The sequence below is a fragment of the Acanthisitta chloris genome, unplaced genomic scaffold (assembly GCF_000695815.1).
Source record: "Acanthisitta chloris isolate BGI_N310 unplaced genomic scaffold, ASM69581v1 scaffold2205, whole genome shotgun sequence".
In the NCBI taxonomy this organism is placed as follows: Eukaryota; Metazoa; Chordata; class Aves; order Passeriformes; family Acanthisittidae; genus Acanthisitta; species Acanthisitta chloris.
This window is the reverse complement of record NW_008675161.1, coordinates 1-25103: the sequence shown is the minus strand read 5'-3', so window position 1 is coordinate 25103 and position 25103 is coordinate 1. Positions and strand designations below refer to the sequence as shown.

At 41.2% G+C, this 25103-nt stretch overlaps 2 protein-coding genes across 2 annotated transcripts in view; one reads left to right on the top strand and one right to left on the bottom strand.

Moving 5' to 3' along the window:
• The window catches only part of LOC103803061 (cytochrome c oxidase subunit 6C), a 5290-nt gene extending 4388 nt beyond the window's left edge, over positions 1 to 902 (top strand). Inside the window, exon 3 of the mRNA XM_009075599.1 lies at positions 778 to 902. The gene's annotated coding sequence lies outside the window, so the exon portion shown is untranslated. The remainder of the gene's footprint in view (positions 1 to 777) is intronic.
• A 4563-nt stretch (positions 903 to 5465) lies between these two features.
• On the bottom strand, positions 5466 to 21773 carry LOC103803062 (vacuolar protein sorting-associated protein 13B-like). Its single transcript, XM_009075600.1, has 5 exons — positions 21511 to 21773; positions 14745 to 14921; positions 12202 to 12304; positions 11284 to 11533; positions 5466 to 5711 (listed from the first exon to the last, which is right to left on the bottom strand). The coding sequence occupies exons 1-5, from the start codon at positions 21701 to 21703 to the stop codon at positions 5466 to 5468; spliced, it is 969 nt and encodes a 322-aa protein (XP_009073848.1). The 5' UTR covers positions 21704 to 21773.
• Positions 21774 to 25103: the final 3330 nt, after the last annotated feature.

Sequence of the window (25103 nt, the reverse complement as noted above, 5' to 3'; positions counted from 1 at the left end):
TGTAGGCTCTACATCTCCCATTTTACTGGAGTGTGTTCTGTATGTGGCAGTAAATACAGTGGCTTAACCTTGCTGAATACTCACTCTGGAATCAGTACTTAGCTGCAAAATTGAGGAAAGGGTAGGGTAGGCAGGGAGGAGAATTCATTGGTTAAGGTGGTAGCATGGCACTCTGCACCAAGTTTCTCCTGCTGGGCATGTAGGCACCTTGGCACCTGAGTGTGAATTCACACTGTGTGGTGATGCTGACAGTGGAAAGTAAGTGCAGGTATAAATTTGAGGGGTGTCCTGCCTCTCCTGTGTGCTCAGTCATGAAGGGGCAAGCTCAGAGTTTGGTGCTAACCGCTTGCATGACTCCTCTCATGGAGCACAGCTGGTCTTGGATTGTGTTCAGTACAATAGGGAGAAGCAATTTGAATTTGGTTTTCTTCCTTCCTTGGTAGGCTGCCTGCACCACTTGTTTCCTCTCTGGCTCCTCTCTGAGAGCTGTGTTCCTTTCCTCTGCAGGCCCTTAGCAAGATTGATTCAGTTACCAGTGCAGCATGTATAGTGAATCTGATGTGCTGTGCAGTCTTGTTCCAGCCCTTGATTTGTTCCATGTTTCACTTCTGTTTGCCACATGAAGGGTGTGTGAATCTGACAGGAAATAACAGGGGGAATTCCTCTAGACTAAACTACCGCATAAACATTTCTGTTTCTTTGCATTCATACATACTAATATGTTTACTTAGAGCATGAGGTTTGACCATCGTAACTTGTATCTTTTTTGTCTTGCAGATCCCTGTCAGTTCAAGGAGAGTTGATGACCGATCCTTACTTGCTCACTGAATTGTGAAATGTAATGCACTTCAGTGCATGGCACCCTCTAATGTAACTCAATAAATAAAATACATATGTCAGTGGCATTTAGTTGTCTTCATTAATGCTTAAGGCCTCAGGTTCTGGGAAGAGTGTGGAAAGTCTTCAGAAATTGCTCAAGATGACTAAGTCTAATTTTCTTTCCTCCAGGAATTATTTGCATCTCTGTTTTGGCCAAATTCCATGTTTGATAACACAGTACATCCCTAAGCAGTGACAGCTAGGTTGTCCCAGCTGCTGATGGGAATATGCAGGACAGATGTTACATGAAGGGAGAGAATGGATTTCTGGAGAGGTCTGTGTTACCTCTGGCTTCACGAGAGGAAGAATTTGGAGAGGAATTTTAGCCAACCTTCCTGTCTTTTTCTGCTGTCATCACTGTATTGCCTTCCTTACAGCAGCAAGCTTACAGCAAGACTTAGAGGACTATGCAAATCTCCATTCTTATTTATACATGGTATGTTAGTTACTCTCACTGGAAAATGACTGAACTGCAGGTATGTTCACATGTATTTGGTGTCCAAGGGGAAAGGGGTTATAAGCAGACAAAATAAGAAATATTCTAGGGTATTACAGTAATGAAAAATCTTTGCTTGCTGCTTTTTTCCTTTTTAATATCTGGAAGTAGTCAGCTAAGCATAGTTTTGATTCCTGCTACAATTCTGTGTAGTCCAAGACCCAGTGCTCTGTGTTGTGCCATGGTACCTGTTAGTGAGAACAGGCTTTGTCATTGCCTGTTGCTCAGGATGAAGAAGGTACTAGAGCTGCAACTTTTGTTTGCTGAATGTGGGTCCCCGGAGAGCAGTCAAAGGCTGACTGCGTGGAAGGAGGGAAGGCTTTGTGTGGAGCAGCATGACAAATTAGGCCATCTGTGTTGTATTTGAAGGTCTTCGGTTCAAATCCTGTTTGGAGTAACTATTATTATTTTACATGGATCATTAACTACTTAACACTTAATAGGTATCCTTGAACAACATTTGGACTAATGAAAGCACGTAAGTAATGTATGTGATCCAGAACACTTTATAGAGCAGCATGGGATTTTCTTTAAACTTCCCATAGAGGCAGTGCTTCCTTGACATTAGTGGTGCAGGGGAAACCGTCTAGTAATCAAAATACCTCTGCTCCTATAAATGTAAACCAGAGCTTAACAATAGCAAATGATACCCATTTATCTTCCCAATGTACAATATAAACACTGTATGCCATTAAGTACTGACTAACATTTTCTTGTGCCTGTCTGCAGGTTTAAATAGCCAGGGCTCTTCAGTCATGCTGACAGCTTCAGAGGCAAAGAGACTTGCTACTGCCAGGTGTGCAGGCTAATAGACACCACTTCCCTTGCAGTGCTACGCCCTATATCCTTCCCAGTTGCTATGACTTAATCTACTTTTAAATTCTGAGTTTCTTCTACACTGTTATAGCCAGCAGCAGTTACTGCAGTCTGTGTTCCTTCAGCTACCAGCACATGTTGATGTAAAGAAATGAGTTTCTGACCATACAGCAGAGCTCAGAGGCGTCTCTGACTAAATGTATTCAACAAAGGTGAGCTTCAACTTTCATGGCTGTGCTTTGAGAGCCTGCAGGCTGTAATTGTTGCTTTTTGTATACATTCTAGTTTCACACGATGCAAAGCAAGTACTTTTCCTTCAGTGGGCAATGCCAATCAACCCCTAGCTTGCATTTCCCTGGAGTAGGACGGGAGGCCAGCACTGGGTATGTAACCTGCTTTTTGAAATCAGCACCAACCTGCCAGTTTCTCTAAAACATTTGTGCTCTTTGGCCTTTGCCAGCAAGAGTTCAGCTAATTCTACCTCACAAAGAATTGGAGTGGGACTTAGCATAGTACAAGACCCATGAGTTCAACCCTAATCAGTTGCTTGTTACAGGGTCTGGCATGCTGCTTCTAGGAGATGCAGAGCTAAAAAAACCCCATGCTTGTCTGCTCTGAGACCATCCCAACTGTCTAAAGGTTTTTGCTGTATTTATGTATGAAATAATATATAAAAAGGAATTATTTGACCTAAACTACTTTGGGAAAGGTCTTGCTGTGCATTATAAGCCTGACTATGCCTGCAAATTTTTTGGCCAACTTACTTTATTCTCGAGTGTTTGAGGAGTGATTGATTGTTCTGGAAGCAAACTAAAAAGATAGATTTGAAGTTGTGAGCTCTCCAGGTCTAAAGAGCATTATGAAAGTAGGCATGTTTTAAGACTACACATTGCAGTGCTTTAGCAGCTAAGTACAGGCAGCTGCTCTTTGGACAACTTTGTTTTCATAGTTCACACAGCTCATATGTAGGAGAGGCTGATTTATATGCAGTCTCCACTCGTTTCCATACATGTGGTCAGAAGGGGAAAAAAGAACCTGCCTAATGCAGTAAAGATGCTAGCTCAGTTCACTGAAGAAGAGTGTAATTTAAGCGTGTGTATTCCAGGAGAATGTAATTCAGGAAAAACACAAATGTATCTTAAACAATGGCTGAAATCTACTGTTTTTTAGAAATGAAACTGCTGTCCCTCATTTTTTACAGGTGTGTTTGCATCCCCTTGTCTAGTCTGTGTACTGCATAAAGAAGGGACGGATTGGTCTAATTCAAACACAAAGTGCTGTTTTGATTCAGTTAGTCACAAAAGCATAAAACTTTTCAGCACACATTTTTTGGCAAGATAATAATCAGTTTTTACTTCCAAAGTATTGTCATGATCTATTGCATTTTCTGGTACACTACAAAGTGCAGTGACCAACCAGAATCCAACGGGCTCCACGTGGAGCTTGTGTGTCAGTCCTGTCATTGTTCTGCACCTTGCAACTGAATGACCAAACAACTCACAAAAACACTTATTATAGGAATAGCTTTATTATCTTTAAACAATTTAATTATATTACAATTTATCCATCAATATGCAAAATTAGAAGTATTAAACAATTTCCATAAAATATTCTGGAATGAAGCATGTGTATATATACATATACCTTTCTTAAATAGAGTTATTTGAACAATGACTAAGTTACTAAATCACTGTATGAAATGTTGGTAACGGATGGGCTTAGTTCACAGTCAGAAAAGGACAATGCAGACCCCAGGCCCCTGTATCCTCAGAACATCAGAGACAGCTTTTAGAAACACCTTGTAACAAAACAGAACTCATGAGAAAAACACTGCAGTTACTACATTCTTATTTACTGTGCATTTGGTCATATCAAGTATGCATAGAAGTTATTAACTATAAAGCATATGTATTTCCTCCAAATGATGAAAGATTTTATTCCAGTTCTTGTTGGTGATTCCAACCATGTTCAGGAATCCCCAGACAAAATGCATGTCCGTAAGCACATAGAAAAGGGGAGAAAAGTAATATGCATAGTTAAAAAACAAGTAAGCTTTTGGTTTTTAAAATAAAACTGCCATAGCCAAGTTTGGTTTATAAAGTCATCTAGCTGTGCAGAGACAGTGATCTCCTGTCTACTCTGAGAAATAGGTGTGTTTAGCACATATTTGTAAGTGTATGGTGACGGCATCGTTATCTATTAATCTGATTGGTGCCTGTGGGTCCATACTTCTCAATCAGCCTGAAAAAAATAATCTCACTTTGCTTAGTACATATTTGAAGGGTCGTGTTTCTAAATATCACTGCTTCTATCTGTTTCAAGATGCTAAGCATGAAATGAATCAGGGCTGAAGTGAGCACGTACAATGTAGTGGTGGCAGATCAGAAATAAGCAAGACCCAACAAGGCTATTCTTAGCACCTGCACATCTGGGTTACATTGAGCATATAGATTTTAAGGAGACAGCTCTGTTTCTTAGATTGCTGAACTGCGTGTTACTGGCTTCCAGCTAACGACCAGACAATGCACAATGTCACATAGAGATTGCAAGTATTTCTGAAAATTTGATGGCGGATAAAATAAAGTTTCTGTATACAGACAGTTTTAAAAATAAATTCACGTTGTAGCTCATGTTTTGTTCTCCAAACCACACAAAGGCACTAGTTTACATTACAGACTAATGTCCTGCAAAACTTCAGTCAAATAAAGGAAGCTATTTTAAGGTTAAAGTGGTGCTAAAACCCAGCTGTCACTAGTAACTTAAAACAGCCACACTGGGTTTTTCAGATTTAGTGGGGGAAAATGTTTTGCCTCAGGACGCACATGTTGGGGGAGTGTGGGTGTGGGGGGAGAGGCGCAGCCTTGAGCAAGTTTTTACAGCTGAGTTATAAACCTGGTTTATAACAGAAACTGGCAGACCCTAAAATATGATATAGAGGTATAGATACACATTTGTGTGTGTGGCAAAAATATCTGTATGCACGCAAGTTTCCCCTACTCTAATTTTCGGTTAGTGAAGAGAAAAAGGATTTTGATTGAGCTATAGTCCAAGGCTGTTCCTTCTCACTTTATTCGTTTGCCAGAACACTCTCCTTCCAGCACTAGTATTTTGGCTAGGGAGCAGGCATGTTGTCAAGATTAGAAAAGCTATTGGGCTTTGTTATCAATTTCTACCTCCTCAAAAATTATATGCATCTCTACTTGATGTAGGTTACTGCAGAGAAAGCATTACTTTCAAACTGGGATGGGATTACTACACTTGCCTCAGAGAACTGTTAATTAAATCCTTTCCTCAAGGCTTTGTTTTTCACCATGGTGAATTTGCTAATGAACACTTGGGCAAAATTTGGATCAACCACATACTGGTATGTTTTCGTTATCGTTGGGGGCTGTTCAGTAACCACAGTTTGCAGTGGTGGCACTGTGGAGGTGCTGGGAGGAAGGTGGTAAGAGGTCTTGGTGATGTACTCCACGAGGCGACTGTATTGTTGTTCTGAGAGTCTCTCTCTGCCTCCGTCGGCCTGAAATTAGATGAGATAAAATAGTTACTGAGTGTCTGACAGTAACTGAACTGAGTAGTAAGGACTATAACTTCCACATTACTCTGTTAAAAATCTTCCTCCCTGGAATCTTTCTTAGAGTAATTTAAAGGATTTTTTTAATCAACAAAGGTCTCCCATAGTTTAGTCCTTGGTGAACTAGTCCTCTCCTCTGCCATTTTGGACACTTCAGAGAAACTCTAACTCTGCCATAGAAAATTCAGCAGTGTCTTTTGAGAATTTCAGGGATGGACACTTTGGTCAAGAGTAGAACTTAACAACAGATCAACTCTTTGCAGACAACAAAAGCATTCACACCTCTTTTAGCAAAATGCTAGCAGCTCTTGGCAGTGCTTATCAGATAGTAATTCTAATTAGCAAAAACATTTTCTCACAAAGTACGATGAAAGACAGCCCATAGCTGATATCTGGGCAGTTGAATTTAAGTCTTTTAAGTTACTTGATTTAATATAAAGACTAGAAATGACACCTTCCAGGTGAATGGTCTACGACAGGATATATCCATCTGCTTCTGGTAACAAAAAAACCCCATTCGAGGTCAGAGGACCCACAAAATTGATATTTTTTAAACAAAAGGGTTTTACTAAAGATAATTTGGGCATTTCATTCCTGGAGAAGACATTAAGGTGTCTGTCCAAACTGGCTTTCCCAGAATCAAGAATTGGAGGGACTCCTCCGAAGAAATCCCTTTTTTTCAGTCTGAAATACACTGAGGTTCAAGGCCCTAGCAAAAGGAATGCAAGCAACCTACCCGGTAGAAAGAAATACAGAAAATCAAATCCTGCCCACAGAAAGGTGGCATCCACCGTATGGTTCCAACCAGATGCAGTATGAGATGAAAAGCTGTGGGCAAACTTGGCTTTGGAATGTCAGTCTGCTGCTGTGCCCTTTTTTTGCAAGAAGCTGAAGATGACTATGGCTAGCTTGAGAAGGGAAGGCAAGCAAGCAGGCATCAAACTAGTGCATGGTTTCAACAAACCTGTATTTCAGAAATACCACCATGGCTGCTACAGTAGTATCACCAGATAAATCATTCAGAATAGAAGGTACTTCCAAAACATGACAGCGAAAAGGCAGCAGCTATCCTAGGGCTAGGCTTTGATGCTTCCTTATTTGCACTTGGAGAACTGCTGACCAGTTTAATTGTTGTAGGGTTTAAAATGTCTTTGTTGGACATCACACTAAGGATTTAAAGACTGCTATCTTCTGCCTTTCAGGGAGTTGAACACGTCTCCCTAGATATGATTATATTTTCAAACAGTTCCATTGGATTCAATTTTAACATCCATGATCAGTATCTGTCACATCTCTAGTCTGCAGGAATCATTTTAAATACACTGTTGATTCTTTGAAGAAAGAATGAATATGATTGATGGATAGTGACAGATGTCACATTCACATCAAAACAGTCCCTTCTGGTTTTTTTACTATGCCTTTGGAGATGGATTTGCTGCTCAGCAAGTAGACACACACACTCCTGTTTTCAATCATCGTCACAAAAATGCTACAGGAAGCAGGCTCATGAACAACTTCAGAAGCTTAAGGTTGAAGCCTATGCCTAGAAACAGCAGAAATGATGAAATGGGCAGAGAAGAATGTTGTTCCATGAACGACCTTAAGGGAGGGAAAAAGGCAGAGTGCTGCAGCAGACTCACGGAGAATCGCATCTTCAGCCTGGTGGCTCAGTAAGAGTATCTCAGCAGTCAGTCTGTTTCACCAGATGAAAGCAGAGAAATATACTGAAGTACCACCTATGTAATCTAGATTTTATGTTATGGGGTAAATCTGCATGGAGGTGGCTCCACACTTTGTCCTGATTTCTCCTTCTAGGGAGGTAAGCCTGGAAGCAGCTGAGTTCTGCCCCACACTGACCAGGAGACTCAGCTTATCAAAGGAGATGGAAATGGTGCTGGCATCCCACTCACCTATTCTTGTGAACCCATTCCTCATTCAGCCCCAGGCTATATTCCACAGATTACTTAAGACGAAATACTAACTGTGCTTGAATCTTCCAAAGTAACTGGGACCCTGCTTGCTTCTAGATGACTTCATCTGTCACTGTCTGCTTCTGCAGCCACTTTCAGTTTATCTTATATTGCTAAGAACAAAAACTTGGAATTGTTATTCTACCTTTTTTTTCCTAAATGGGACCTAACATTGTCATCAAGTGCCCTAGGCCACTGCTTTGAACAACTATCATGTTAATATCCAGACCATTTGATGATGCAAAACTTAGTTAAGGGTTGCTTAGTGCACCTGCTAGAGGAATAGGACAGATATCATGCCCTTTCAAGCTAGAAGGCCATGCTTTCGGGTTGAGAACTCCAGAAGTTTTCTAAAATTCTTCCCATTATGGCTTATAAAGAATAAGTCTTCAGCAATTCTAACTCCACAGTAGCTACAGCACCTGTGCTGCAGAGTCCAGATGTGTGTGTAGCACTTGTGGGGTCCTCTGTGCACACTAAGGAGATCGGTTCTTTAGGCCTTTTTTCTGCTGCTTTGAAAAACCCATAGACTGGTTTGCAGCTCCAAAAATGGTAACATGTAACACTATATAACTAATGTTGCACATTATCACAAAAAAATTCTGGAATATCTGAAATTCCAGAGCCCTTCAATTTTTTGTTGTCTTCCCAATGTTATGAGCTATACCAAAAGCAGCTGGAAGAGCAGGCCTTCTGAGTCTGACATCTGTCTGGAAGCAAGCAGTGCCTCAATTACTTTGGAAGATAATCCAAGTACAATTAATGCTTCCCTTTCAATAACAATGTTGTCAGTGCCAGAGTTTTCAAGAATCCATCCAGGCTATTCCTAGCCAGATGGATTAAGTTATATACTGTGGAGGCGAACAAGCCATCAGGCAAACCTATTGCTGGAGGAGTCAAAATATGCTCTATAACATCTCTGGTGATTACAGCTGTAGAATAACTCATGTTTTGTGTCCTAACTGTTCCAAGAAGCTGAGGAGAGGGAATGGGAGAAACTGTTTTGGGTAGAGCTGAAACAAAACTTTTGGCAATTCTTTTTGCAAGCAGTAATGCAAAAAAGTGGATTTTTATAACACTGAAATTAAACATTTCGATTTGTTGAATTATTTCTTGCATTTTTTACTAAATAAGTCAGAAAAATAGAGATAATTTACATTTGGTAACATTACCTCTGTTTTGCTGAACTCATCATAATATTTTGGTTGACCCGACTGGGCATTTTCCAGCTAAAAACTCTGGCTGCCTTTATTAATGTCATCAAGCACAGACATGTCTGCACGTCAGCTGAGGACATCTTCACTACAACTAGATGGCCTGCTATTAATATTGAGGAGTTGTGCCTGTTTAGGTGTAGGTTGCTCTGTCACAACTTGTTCCTCCTAAGGTTCCTTTTCCCAATCACATACGAAGCTCGTCAGGGAGCTGAAGGGGAGGCTCTGGCTCCCATCAGCACCACTGCTGCACGTGACACTCCAAGGACCACAGAACTGACATGCTCAGCTTCAGAAAGGAAATCACTTAAGTATGAGATCTCCCAATCCACTAAGGCAAAAAAACATAGCAAATACTAATTACAAAATAATATTACTTAACTCTAGGTAATTACTAAAACTGTATGAAGCTTTTTGGACTCCTTTACTGTGCTGGTACCTTACCATAAAAAATGTGAACTTTTTTATTCTGGTCTCCTTTACCTTCAGCAGCTCCTCCTTATAGGACATTTCTTTAAATTTTTACACATTCTTCAGCATCAGCATCTGCATTCTGAAGGAATATTTTGCCAGGTCTGTTTTGTACAGCATCACTGAGCTTTTGCTGTCTTTCCATCACTGACTTTGCTCCACCTGGGGCACAGGCACTTTATCCCTATCCCTACTTCTATCCAAAACTTCATAAAAAACTATGTATTTGGTCCAGTACCTCCAAAGGAGGTGACATTTACTGTGTGTAAGTGGTATGTGTATGTGGGAATGCTGGACTCTGCACATGCCTTGCAGGGTTGCTCTGTGCCTTCAGAGGAGCCACTTGCCCGTAAATCCTACACCTTCCCAGCTGCAGCAGCTGTGAGGACCAGAATGAGGCTTCCTGTCCCTCACCTTCCCTTCCCCTGACAGGAGCCTCTCTGCACCCTTCATCACCCTCTTGCAGCAACCTTTGGGCCAGCTGCCCTTCCCCCACACCAGCAGCCTCCTCCTCACCCCTTGGATAACTAGATGCAAAGACAAAAGCCATCACATTCCCATCTAATAAAGAAAGGTCTGGGCTGGTGCTAAAGTTAGGGTTAGGGTAAGGCTGAGTGCATCAAATTATCTTCTCCAGGACAGTAGCTCTGGACTGGGCAGGATCGCCTGGATTCAGTATGATGTGTGCCTCCACCAATTACTCGGCACTCAGGGACAAAAAAAGGCTGAGCTCTGCCCACTTCCATCAAAATTTAAGTAATCCCTCATGTAGCTTTGTGTTGAGAGAAGGCAACTTCAGTCAGCAGTGCTCTGTTGAGACTGAGGTTAGTGGAAAGACAATAAATGTAAATAAGAGAATTCAGCACTAAAAAAGCTTTCACAAAAATATTCAAGTGCTGTCACGACACATAAGTCCCTGCTGTGCTGGAACTATGGCAAAACTCTTCAGTAACTGCAGCAAAGTTAGGATTTGACTTGAAGGTGCTCCAGTTTTTTTGCACATCATGTACTTCATGGGGTTTTGCATGTTCTTTTCTTACATTTGAAACAGAGAAATTTCTGGCATAGCAGTCTCTGCACTACCTGACACATTTTTATAACAACAGGAAGGATGTGTGTGTTTGTTTTTCAAATAATCTCTCATATGATTTCACTTGAGAATTTAACACAATAAACATTGTTTCCCGAGAGTGTAAAAATATAACATTCTTCTACTATTAAAAGAAGATAATTCATCCAGTATTCAAACCTCAGTATTCAAATGGCTTAGAGATCCCTGAAGACGAAGGTTTTATGCTCTTACTGGCAAACACTTGGTGCATCCAATCTCAGAAAAGAACCGATCCAGTCTAAAGTTAGCATTTGCAGAAGAAGGAAGATCTAAGGAAGTAAATACACCTAGCAGTTAAGCAAGACCACTGCACTGGAAGTGGCAAGATAAGAAACATGCTGCAAGGAGCATCAGCACCACTGAACTGTTAGCAGAATTCACAGAAGAATAGAAGGAGCTGTTCTTGCTGGGACTTCGTAGGCACAGGCAGCAATGCTGACTTGCTGAACAACACCTTGCGCACAGGTAGGCATGAGGATCTTTTCAGAAAAGAGGTGGTGCTTACCAAGAACCCAGACTTCTCTACCTTTCCCTCAGAAAATTTCTGTCAGATATGGTATGTCATGATCAGCAAGAGGACAGAAGGCACACATTGCTTTCATCCTAAGGGCAACACAGCCAACTATGAGGTGCATGTAAACAGCAAATCCCCTGGCTTGGCCACCTGACCCAAAGGTGAGTATTCCCATTGCCGAGAACATCATCATCACTGTAACTTTATCTCTGAATGAAAAACATACTCAGGTCTTTACCTCCAAGTCAGAAGGCACCCTCTGTTGTTTTAGCTGCACCTTCAGCAGATCTTTTTGCTGATCATCTTCCAGACACTCGATTTCCGTCACGGGGAATGCCTGCTGCTGCGTGTCTTCACTGATGCTGACCACAAAGAGCACCTCTGAGGTGAGCAGCAAGCAGCCTTCATGCTGCTGGCCTGATCCACTCACAATCATGACATCTAAGGCCATATGAACCTCTGGCCTTCCTAGAGATAGCAGCATCTTCCTGCATTATCAAGCGGAAAAAAAAAAAAAAAAAAAAAAAAAGAAGAAAAAAAATAGTCAGTGTTGTGCACTGGATTGTCAAGGGCTTATTTTGATCACTAATGTTTTTACTTAAGCCTGTAGCTATCACCTACAGATGTAAAATAAGCCAAGGAGTGTACTCCAAAACTCCATTACTGAAAGATTTAAGACTTCAGATTTAAAGAATGAATGTGAAATTGTTACTTATCACAACCCCTTAATCATTCACCACAAAATTGGCATAATATCTGTGCTAGGTCAGCCTATTTCCCATCTTATTTCCTTGATAATAGAAAAATTACCCTGAGAAGTGGCTTAGAAATTCAGTGCAGAAAATAAAGCTATCTTCACTAACAGCTGTTTCTGGAGATGTGCAGTATTTTTCTTGGGCTCAGTGCAATGATAAGTAAGAACTCACTGAATGCCATTAAATAAAGATCAGCTCTGTAGTTTCAAAGCTGGACGCAGATCAGCAGCCCATCATTTGCAGACTGGGTTTCTATGCACTACCTTTGTGTTTAATGTTCCTAAACAAACTGCCATAACTCAGCCTTTCCTAGGGAAGCAGCCTGTTAACTTGACCACAGGCCAGAACCTATTAATAAACAATGTGGATGTAAAAATGAGCAATTGTCTAAATAATTTTACCAGACATATTTGACGTGGCTGTTTGGAGCCTGCTCAACATGTTGATCATTTGGATGGGAGCGCTGCTTGGGAAGCTGAGAAAGTCCAGCTCCATGCAAAATACCTGTGGTAAGAGAATTCAAGTTTTTAGTTGTTGCTTACTACAAAAGAGTTACGTGTTGCAGTGATGTCATCTGTTTAAAGCAGTTCATAAAACAGTGCAGATCCAAAGTGATGTCACATCTTTGGAAGCTGTAGTCAAGACAATTCATTAAATATTACAATGCAAGAGTTGTGCACTTAACCCCAGTGATCTTGCATTAGTAAGAAACAAAAACCCTCCCCACTGCGTGTTCTATGAATCAGCCATACACTTGCAATCAGGAGAAACATAATGCTCCTGAGAGCCATCACTTCAGAGCGGGATCGGACACATCACTTAGGATTTATGTAGAAAAAATCAGGACGGTTGTTAACTTTCTTGCTTAATATTAAAATACTTTCATGTACGTGTCACGATTGGTGACACGTATATGAAACAAACTAGAAGGCAAGTTTGCCTAGATACTGTATTTAAATGTTCAGTTACTTAATCCAGCTGTTAAACACAGATCCATATACATTTATGAGATCTCCTGGGGTATCTGGTTTATTGTGAACTCTTCCTAGTGCCAGCACAGAATGGAGGCTACGAGCAGCAGTTAAACAGGTTCCTAACGAGACTTTCCAAAGCTGAAGATGATACTGTATGTATGCTTTCAGATGGCCTGTAAACTTTTAATGATGAGGTATGGTCACCAGAAAGAATGAGTGGGTTGCAAAAAAATTCACAAATTAAGCAGTTTAAAAAAAAATATTTACACGACAGACACGAAGTAGATCATGCGTCGAGCACCAGTGTTAGATGGTTTGGTGCAAAGTTGCTCTTTAATAAATGAAGACATTTTCTTTTGTCTAATTAAACATTCCAAAGGCATTTTTGCGTAAGGGTGTCAATAACTTAGATTCCTTTTTACACAATGGATAATAATTTAAACAAAACATCAGCGATGAAAAAAACCCATTAATTTTTAGCACACATGTTGATGGTAATACTTAAAAGCAGCATCCCAGTTGTAACAGTTGGCTTACCAAGGTTCTCAGCATTATGTGAGTGAAAATGTTATTTACAGATGGAGAAAGAGAGAACATGTGTTTATTTCTGTGTGGTCCCCCACCCCTTGGTCCCCCCCAAGAGGCACAGTCCCACTTCCAATCCAGTTGTGGCTAAGAGTTGCTTGAACTCTGGTGTGTTTTCCTCTCACGCACTGTCAGCTATTATTGATACAGTTTTTATGTTTTTTCCTGGCTAGCTCTTTTTGTCACATGCTCATGGAAAACATGATGTCTTGTATACCATATCTGCAACTAAAAGTGTCCCTCTACTGTTATGAGCTTCTTGGTAAAGATGGCAGTGGAATTAAATCTAGAGAGAATAATGCCCTGGGCAGCAAAAACACCACACAGGCAGCTGAGAACAGACAAAAATTTCTGATTTTACTGATGGGGGTTTTACACCAATGGGATGCAAAATTCAGGAGAACAGTTATTATTTATGCTCAATACAAACAAGAAGTTAGTTTGAAAGAACTTTAGTAAGTGTTTAGTTATTTCTTTTAATAGATGGAATGAGTTGTGAATGTTGTGGGAAGCATCCTAAACTTGATCCCTATGAGAACTATTCCTATTCTAATCAACACATCACAAACATAAATATTGCTAGTGATTAGAGTCTTAAATCTTCAAGATTTGTCTGGTCTAATTAGTGAAGTAAAATTATTGACACATTGTTCTTCTATCACCAGGTCTTCCTCTTCACCCACCCTTTCCTCTTAAATATCCAGACTAACAGCTTTGATTTACTGATACTGGAAGCAAAGAAATTAGTGTATTTTGATATTTTATTTTTATCTTTTACACCTTCTGGTTGTCCAGAATTGTTCACATTAATCTGAAAGGATTCACCACCGCTGCCACTAAGTGCTCAGTCTAGATAGCAAACCCACCTCTGGCTGCTAAAAGGTTACCCATATATCCAAAACCAGGACTCTCTTCTCATGACTCTCCAGTTTAAAGGGGATGCTCCCACTACGTGTCTCACTTCTTTCTCCCAGGAGCATAACTGTCTTCGTGTAGAGATAGCACAACTCTTTCCTTGCCATCACAAAGCAATCTCAAAATAACGCTCTAATTGGATATAGTGTTGCTCTAATCCTTTTATGTCAAAAACTCTTTTGTAAGCACATATGTTTCTGTAACTAATTCTACTGTATTCCAAGAATTACTTCATGCTTTCTGCATTCGGCGTTTCTGTGGCTGTGCAGTGCTGATCGTAACACAAGAGAGAGGCACAACACGATGGCTTGCAAGAAAAGCAGCACAACATTTGTAAGCATTCAGCAGTGGCATTTCTGAATCTTTCTCTAAGTCACACAGCTACTGAGCTGAATCAGTAAGACACAGCAGGTTTTATCCGAAGAGCATTTTAAAATGTAAATGGAGATGCTGGAAATGGCAAAACTCACCGTAACCTGTCTGGGAGACGAGCTCAGCTGCCCCTCCGATGGGTTTTGTGAAGACACCCATGATTCCCTTCCCTACGCCCGAGATGACCCCTCTGGCTTTGTGCCCAGCTGAAGCCTGGGCCTCAGATACTCGTTGAAAATTCTGCATTGGCTGATCCACAATCCCAGCAATTGCACCTGAAAAAACAAGAGTCCCCAGTAAGTAGTGAAGATTTAATATCCCAGAATAAGAGGAAATTTTACTACTGCACCTGAATACTGCTTGGGTTAGAGACTGTGCCCAACTCTTATACAGCTATTTAGCATGTGACCAATTAGCTAAAACTTCAGTTTAAGTTAAATCTCATCCTTTTTTTAAAAAAAAAATTCAGATGACCTAACCTTACAGTATGATTTGCTCTTTCAGCTACTTTTGTTAAATACTTTTGCTGAGTTAGTTTAATTTGACTCATTCTGTGTAGCAATTCTGAAAATACAGGGCTAGGAATAAAATATTCCAGCTTTAGATGACTTGAGCTGCTATGGAAATGAGATTTTCACGTAAGCTTGAGATTGACTTCATGAGAATAAAAACTGCTTGTATTCAATAGATCATTTTTATATCCTCTTCCACTGCCAGAAATCTTCATAAGCTAATGCAACTTCTGATATATTACTAAGATTAGCAGAATTAGGCTTTGAGACTTTTTGTTACTTTTTTTGTGAAAACGACCATATTTTACTTTAATGCGCATGGGTCAAACTTTTACAAGTGACACAGTGACCTTCCCAGCTTTTAGTATCAACAGAGAACTCCAACTTAAATCTTCCTAAATGTAAACAGGTATGTGAGGTGGTACATTTCTTTGATCTTGAGTTTATGCTACCCACTTAACCACAGACATGACTCTAGTTGTTGTAATTTTGATAGATAAGCTATTTGGAAATCGCTAAGAGTACAAGGATTGGACAAAGCAACAGCAGTCTGCCTGATCCGAGGGGCTTTGCTCCCTGAAAAGCAAGTTTGCAGGCTCCTCAGCCAGCTCAGTTTGCACCTGCAGCTGCAAATATCAAGATAAAACAATTACTTAAGGAGTAGGACCGAGTATCACCCTGGTAACCAGGAATTTTCACTGCAACCTCGACATCTTTGAAGATTCTGCTTTGTATGTGGAAGCAAATCCAGGCATAATTCCACAGATTCGGACAATCGCAACCGAGGTATTTGGTCCCATGTGTTTACCAGCGTGACATGCACTAGGCAGGGAGCTGCTAACTGGTTTTCAGATGGTTTTAGTTACTGTTACTGGATAAATGGAGAAGTTGCTGACTTTGAACAACAAGAACTAATGTTGTACTTGTGCACTGCTATTCTGTCCAAAGAAAAGACGGGGAGGATGAAAAGCAGCACACATTTCCCCAGATCCTTGTCCCTGGGATACTATCCATCAGCAATTCAAGAAACACGCATCCCCCACAAATGCCTTCCTCTCCTCTCAGAGACATTTCTTCCAACTTCTGTATGTGTATCCTTTACTGATAAATTTCCCCAGAAAACGCTGGTCTATCTTCAATGTGATGCCTGGTTTTAATTGAGCTCACTCACTGAAGCTGAGCGTGCAGCTCAACGTTCACCCTCTGTACCACAAAGGCCATGAAGCCTCTTCCTTAATGCCAGGCCTTGGAAATGATACAAGTTTCAATTCATTAGTACTTACCAGCTGCTCTGCTGCTTGACTAAAATAATACCCCACCACCACATTACACAATTGGGATTGTTTGTCCAGTCCTTTCATTTGTGCAATTGTGATGCATTTGAAGGCATAAAACAATACTTGCTGTTCTGCTAAGTTAGAGTATTACACTACTCTGTGACCTCCTTCACCCTATCTGTTGAGGTCATCCACAGCCACTGCACTTTCAGAACAGAAGTTATTGCCTTATTAAATGTAATCCACCTAAGTCCTAGCACTAGTAAATTATTTACTGCAATACACTTGAGCAATGTTATAAGGTAATAATAAATAAGAGCCTACTCCAAAGGACCTGTGGTGTGCTCAAGGCACTTCTCAGCTGGAATTAGGCCCAGAGGACAAGGAAACAGAATGGAAACTGCTGTGACTTCGTTACATAGGATTATTTTTATAGTGCACCAAATAACATATAGCTTAATTAGCCAGTTGTTTAGCGCTTCCACAGTGTTATTCTGCCATTTTATGCATGCTCTGAACTTGTCTGTGAAGACATTGCCCTTTTGTACCTCAAATCCTTTTGCAAGTCTTGTTGTTCTACCTGCAAAAAATATAACCAATGATCTCTTCTCTGCTCACACCCTGTAACTCCTTATCTCAAATTGCAACTCACTGACATAACTCATTCACATGCTGTGGCCATGGCCACAAATCACGTAATAAACTACAACTTCACTCTTTTCATTGGGGAGTGGCTGGTCCTACCACCCTGGTATGGGGAAGTTAGATCTGTGCAGCTCCTTTCCTGTGTGCATTGTGTGTGGGCAAGGTGAAAAAATAGGTCAAAGGCTGAACAGTCTCAAAAACCAACAGCAGTGAGATAGTGGTGACACACACGTAGGGTTCAGTGCATCTCCGAGCACCAGAAACCGCAAAGTACATATCCCTGTGCCTGTGGCTTCTTTTGTTCTAACATAAAGTTTGTGGCAGGAGCATCAATCTGGATGGATTTACCACAGTAGGTCTCTTTCCCCACATTTCACTAGGGTATCAGGGAAGCAGAGCATGGAACCACATGCAGCTCCTCTCTTCCCACTCTCATTCTCACATTCTAGTAACAGCTACAGTGTCCTACCGCTGTCCCTGTCCCTTCTCTGTCATGTCCCTTGCACATTATTTTTTTTACTAAATGAAACCATTCTCCATTTTTCTTTCCTTCCTTACCCTAGGCACTCGACTTTATATGCATGTCCACATATGTACACACAGATTATGCATGTATAAAGAAAACCTCAATAAAATTAAACACCAAAGCAACAAAACAAAAACATATTCTTCCATTACTGGACCAAAGAGGTTCCAGCAACAACATAACATCTGCTAAACATCAGATGGGGTGCACTCTGGTTAATACATGTTGCTCAGTAACAATAAAAAAGTTACTTTGATAACTACAAAATTCAGATAGTTTAGAGCATATCACTGGATTACTTCAAGAAGAATTTGATTACAGGCAGCAACTGGTTCGTGCACAGACTGACAAATTCTGGTGAACGTAGCACAGCTTACAGTTTAGCAAAGCTTGGGTTGCTTGTTACAAACTCCTTCAGACCAAGATATAATTAGAAAAAATCCCCTACCAAGATAAACTGGCCATGCTTTGCCATGAGGCTGGAAGCTAGCCAAGCTGAAACCATTTTGCTTCCTCTTCTCTGTCGTCCTTGGGATTGTCACAAGTGTTTCATTCCAAAAATACAGCTGAAGTGTAGTCTATCACAGCAAACATGACAAAAATACAGCTCACAGAAAAGGGCACCTGTTGGCATGCATTACTGCATTTTCAGAATTAGTGGAATAGCACTCAACTTCAGGGTTAGCACTGGCTCTTAGTATCTCGCATTGTGGGTTTGCCAGGAGCGTGGCCCTGAATCACTGATAGCTGCACAGCACGAACAGCTACACCACCCGTAATAACAACAACGTGAGCTGTGAGACCCAGGCTTTACCTGCTCTAGCAGCCCAGTTACACTGTCAGTCAGTATGACTCAATTCATCTTCCCCAAAAGCAGGAAGGAGTAGCTGAAATGTCAAGCACTTCTGCCACTGTAAAAAACAGCTTTTCTAAGAGTTAGCTTTTCGGCTATTCACAAATGCTCAACTTCCTAAAGGGAGCCACTTTAATATGATATTTTTCTCTAGGACCAGCAGTTGAAAATAACTGTAGTTTCAACAGTCTCTTTTACATGGTTATAAGTTATTATTTTAAGTTTGACCTTGTCGTGCAAAATGCAAAACATAATTCCTTGGTGGGGAGTGCCGATCATCTAAATATTTTACACACAATTTCACTGCATTTTTGTCTAAACGTATAAAAGAAAAAAAACACACCTACATAAGCTTTTGCTTCTTTTCATGCACAAATGTAACTAAAATGACCTAGAAGTCTCCCCCAAACTAGAAAAGAAGACAACAGCTGGCCAAAGATAACAATCAAATCAAACAACACCCTGACAATGCTTGAGTCATTTAAAACGAGACAGGACAAAGCACTTAAGAATGTACCAGAGGGAACAACTTGCACTGAGGAGGAGACAAGAGTACATGATTTTGGCACTGATTCAGCAAAGCTCTTAAGCACATGCTTAAGTGCTTTGCTGAATCAGGGCCACCACGAGCCAGATTTTCAGAAAAATCAGAAATTCAACTCTTTTTTCTGTGCAGATACCACAATGTATCAGTGAACTGAGGGCTCTTACATGACTGCACCTGGGCACAAAATCTGCACTTGCAATTTGTGCAGCTGCTTGAGCGAGTCAAATGGCTTTTACAAACATGAGAGTACTGCAACTGTCCTAGAGATCTCTTTTACACCTCTCAATTTTACAATTAGAAAGTCACTGAAATTATGGCTTCAAAGGGTCTTGCTCTGCATTTCTGTGCTCATCAAACTTCAGCCTTGTGAAGGAAAGTAACTGCAGCTTCACTTCGCTTTGTAATGTATGAAGAACCTGTAAAGGTTTTTACAGTAAGCATGTTCAAGTTTATTCTGAACACGCTGGTGAAAGACAGCAAAGCGATACCTTCCCTTCAACTACGATGGGTTTTTTTTGGTCAAGCCATAATATTCTTTATACTAAATGGTCAGGACAGAAACAGTTTTCTGACATGCTTGCAAAAAATGAAACATAGATCTATTCATAATTTAGGTCTCGACAGTTTATAGAGTGCTGCTGTGTATGCAGAGAAAACAGGCTTTTTAAACATCAGCTTTAAATGAAAAAAATTATGCTGGATATAAATTTAGTGGATTATTTCTGATTTCTCCCTTAGTGAGAAGTCCTTTACGTCTCAAATCCAGCTACCCAGTAACTGCAGCTATTTATCTGAGTGCTTCGTTGCCTCCATTGCTAGGAACAGAGGTTTTTAGCAGGGAGGAATCTCTAAATAATAACAGCGGCAATAAGAACAAGACCCCAGCCTGCAGAGAACCACTGTTTAAATGCTAATCTGAAGCTCCGAGTTTCTAACATGAAGTCTTATTTCTCAGGAAATCAGGGACACTGAAATTCTAACTCTTTTTTTTGGGTTTTGTTTTTCACTCGGGTTTGCTCCCGCGAACAACAGAAGCCTTGTGCCAGGGAGGTACAGGCATGGCGCGTTTCTGCACGCATATTAGGAGTTCCCAGCTTTGCTGAACGGCAGAAACTTTGCCTTCTTCCAGCCAAAGTTTTTTTGCTTTACTTCAGGCTGTACAGACAATGCTTTTAACTCTGAAGGTCTCTGGTGTGCCAGTGAAGGGATATAGTCACCACGTTATCTCACTGACTTATTCATGACTGAGCCAAGATCACCACACCATTTCACCAGCACATACACACCAGGCTGACACACTGCTTCTAAAAGTATACTCTTTCATCCAGCTACTCAACCTGACTGCCCTTAGACCAATAAAACAAGAAGGAAAAATAAAACCTTCCCCGAACTGCCTTTGATTTGCAACACCACTAACAGCTTACTATGAGGACAGTGGCTACTAATATATGAAATTTCTCCTTTATGCACATTTCTCCCAGGACACTCGCTTGCCAGTTTACAGGCATTATCAAATGACAGTGCTTCACATCATCTCATGTTATTGCTTAAAATAATTCCCAGTAACTTAACCCAAACTTGTAACATTTTTACCACTTCCTCTTTGGGGCTTTCAGGGTTGTGGTTGCAAATTTGGGAGTTGTGTACACTACTGAAGATTAGGAAAGAGGACAAATCCTTTCAAGCTTCAGCTCTTTTAACCTTTTGCACTGGACTGCTTTTGGTCACTTTGATCTCTAAGAAATTCATACTGTTTAATACATACTGAGGAATTCTGCCAAACAATACAGTTCTGCATTCCTTTGCTGTGTGACAAGTAGAAGTAACCTAGAAAATCCAGCCCCTTACTGCAAAACTTCTTGCAGAGATTTTTTTTTTCCACTGTGGGTTAGTTTTCAAATTTTTAGGTACTATTTTGAAATGGACAGAGTAATCTTCACTTCTAACCAAACCACTTGGCTGCTTGATGAATACAATTACACTGAATCAGGATGATCTGGGTTTCTTTGTAAAAGCAGAATTCCTCATCAAAGCTTACTTAACATCTGCACTAAGTTCAAGTGGTTTTCAAACAAACCCAAGAATCTCTGATATCTACAGTGCAGCAAAAACAAGCAGGTTCAGAAGGCATTCCTATAACTCATTGGAAAGTAAACACCAGCATGATGACGTCTTTGTCCTGACTTAGTTACAAGCCACTCTGCCCAATGCACAATTATTCCTTTTTTCTCGGATAGACATCATGTACCAATGGAAATACTATTTTGCAAAGAAAGTGCAAACTCCTTCTATAGCTGCAATTATTTTATAAGCAAAAAAACATACACAAAAGTCACTCAATCTTGATAAAAAGCAGCAATGTTTCATATATATACTGTGAGGCTATTTCACAAGAAAACACCAAAAACCCCAGAATTTTGAACTATAATTCACATGTAGAAAAGGTTGGTGAGCAGATCAGAAAACAGTATTATCACTCAACTTGATATTTAATAGTACATTACCTAGAAGGCTAATGCCTAAACGAGACAGCCCCTGTCTCAGTCCTTCTCCCAGGCTCTCTGGAAGCTGCCTTCTCCATTCTTCTTGTCTGTTGTAATGCTCCTCATCCAGTGACAGCCTATCCATATTCCGAGCAAGACTTGTTGCCAAATTGGTAATTGACGTCAGTGTACCTAAATACATGGAGATATACATTTGGGTCTGGATCAAAATGCTTTAATTTAAAACACGGAGACATTGTATGCCTCACTGCAATACTGAGCTTACGAGCAGAACAGCAAGTCAATTGAACAGTCACCCATGTGTAACATGCTTTACTATTTGTTAAGCATCACCACGCTGCCGCTACGCTCCACGTCACGCCTGTTACATTAGCCTGCTCCAGGTTCGCCTGCCTGCTGGGAACAGCAACTCATCCCAACATCCTTCCCCAGTTCCCTGACTTCTGTACGGGGGGTGTGACGGAAAGGTAAACAAATATTTGCAGAAGCAGCCGGAGGCCGTGTCCTGCGGGAGGCTGGAGCGGGAGGCTGCAGCAGCAGCAGACAGTGTGTCCGGCAGCTGGAGCCACGCGATGGCACTGTTTGTACAGACTTCACAAAGCAAAAGCTGCTCCTGCTCCGGGCCAGCCCCACTGTCAAACCCTATCCACATACTCACACAGTTATGACAACTGTATCTACTTCTTTTTTTTTTTTTTTTTAAATAAATAATAAATATGATGAGGTGACCGAGTGTAGAATTTCTGATGCCGAGCAGAAGTGCAGAACACCTTTAATGCTTCTGCAGTTATCACACAGAATACTTGCTGAGTGAATCTCTATTTCCCACTGGGAGGTTTAAGATTCTGAAGTTTCTGAAACATTCTTACGCACTGCAGTTAAGTGGTGATCTGTTTAATACATGAGATGTTATATGTGAGCTTTGTCACCCTCCCAGCATTTTGCAGGAGTCGAGTAAGCGAAACGAAGCTGCAAGCAATATTGTTTGAAACTTTAACACAACCTTCAACAGTGCATGACAACAAAGCAGTAGTTGGAGCAACGAAGTGAAAGCTCTACCTTTGGAAATGTGTTTTACAAATGATGTTGTTCCTCTGGAAACTCCACTGACAAATGCTCCTGGACCTCTGGTCAGCCCTTCATACGGAAGCCTAAAGAAATCAGCTATGCCATTCCCTATGCTTCTCACCAGACTAGCTGGGCTTCCAAGAATTTCCAACGATCCGACAACCCAGCCTGTGTGGAGAAACAAGACACATGTTACGGCTGCAAAAACTGCAGAAGCAGCAGTTGTGAAAAGGTTATTCCTTAATTATCTTTTTCACACTAGAATTCACTGCATTATGAACTTCCTTTGAGCAAAACACAGGAAATAACTCATCCACTATGAATTCAGAAATGGCAATCTTTCATACTTCGTAAATCAAAGAAATCCTTTTGGCAAACTCACAAATAGCTTTAGAATTACTTCCTTCCAGGAGCTTCCCGTATTTCTGCTAAAAGTGTGCTAGGCAGGCAGGAGCGAGAGGCTCAGAGCTATGGGGGGACAGGGCTGCAGGCTCAGGGAGTTTGGACAGTTTTAGGCACTATAAGGCAGCATTGTGATTTCACATCCTTATGTGATAGAATTGTGACAGGGAGTTTACACTGATACAATGTACTGCTTTACGGGAGTGTGCAGGTCAATTGCTTGATGGAGTGTTAGCAAAAGGGATGCAGATTTTTGACAAGTGCTTAAGAAGTTATTTTAAATCCACCCCAACCCTTCTAAGCTGATCATTTTCTTTCAGAGTGCAGTGAAAGCCAGACAAATGTCTTCTGCTCAGTACAGTTGTGTAAACAGCAATGACATCTACATGCTGATTAGGTTACTCATAGGGGAGTATTCCTTATGCATATCCCAGGAGAGGTATCTGCAGATCTGGTTTCCTATATAAACGCAGGGCTGCCAGCAGCTTGCTGGATGGCCGAGCATGCAGCAATCTGTTGCTGGAAAGCTGTTTGCAGGTCTTGTCTTTCTCAGGCTGGTTGGCAGCAGATTTATTAGGGAAATAGTGCTGCATAACTCTTTTTTGGCAGCCCAGAGAGGGCAATTCAGAAATGGCAATAAATGTTAAACGGGAACTGCTTGGTCTTGGAGCCCTGGTACCGTGAATTTCAGCTGGCACTGTCAGAGAGGCACAAGGTGTGACAGGACCAGAACTGAAGGATGGACAGACTGGCCTCCTGCTCTCCCACGAGGGCCCTTGATCTGCCCTCCTTATTCCCATTTCATCCCTGAAAACTCCTGCTATCCAGATGCTTTTCTTATTTTCTGTTAACCCCTCCCAGTCACTCCTGTGCAAGGCTGAATCATGAAACTGAACAGAAGAGAAAATGTTACTCATATGAAATGAATTAATCTCATACTATCATTCTAAGCTCCCGGAAAATCTATTATTCTTGTTGAATCTGTCCCACATTTCAGTCCCGGCAGGTTGAGAACTCTAGTACATGTAGTATAAAAAGCAGAAACCAGAGTGGACATAGGGGAGAGGGTGGGATGGACTATGAAAACAAAAAACAAGTGCTACTGGCAACGCAATGAACAGAGCAGCAACACACACTGTGGCCCCACGGTGCTGTCCCCTGGCAGTCCTTCCCTGCCGGGACCAGGGGAAGCCAGCGCTCCCGGCTGGGCCTGTGACTCCCTCACTGCAGTATTTTTAATAAATTATCTTTGCCACTGTGTGAAGCGATGAAAAGCTGGAGGGGTGGGGAGGCATGTGCAGATGGAAGAGATGCTCTTTCTGCTTTTCCTGATCAATACTATTGCAGTAATCTCTTACAGCCTTCCTCCCCCACGCCCAAATATTCTTGGCATTGCTTATCCTAGGTGGTGGTGTGATGGAGAAGGGCTGTAGGTCACCATGGCTTAGTGCCTTGATGTCCTGCAGTACCCCAGCAGGCACAACCAGGCAGGGACATGGGGGACTCCAACTCCACTCATGTGCTGGGCCAGCCAGCATGTTCAAGAACAAAAACCAGATAAAAAACAGGAATGAAAGTAGTTAAACACAAAACTGAGGCATTGCCTGGTATCCCAGGGATGATCTGTTGCAGTTTGTCCGTGCCCTGTGGGCTGTCAGGTTTGGGAAGCTCTGGATGGAGCATGCTCACCCTTAGAGAGCACATGGGAAGAATGAACCTGAAGCACAGGTGATCCTCCTTGGCCAATGCTCAGAGCAAAACAAACATCTCCTCACTGCCAGCATGGATCACCCAACTCAAGAAAGAAGGTGTAGAAGTAAGTCAGGAACAGGAATAATCCCACAATTCACAAGTTCTGTGCGGCATTTAACTTTGTAGAAATATAGTATCACGTCAGGTTACCATTTCCCACAACATGCTAAGTAATTATACCCACTAACATGAAATAATTATGACTATATTAGCAGAGAGACACTGCATTTTCTTTATAGGCAACTATAAGGTTAGATCTGGCTGATACCAGTGATACTTTTAATCGAATTTTATTAACTTTTAAATAGAGGCAACTTAATTAGAAAAGAATGGGAGATTTCCATGCAAAGCCATGGAGCAGATCATCCTAA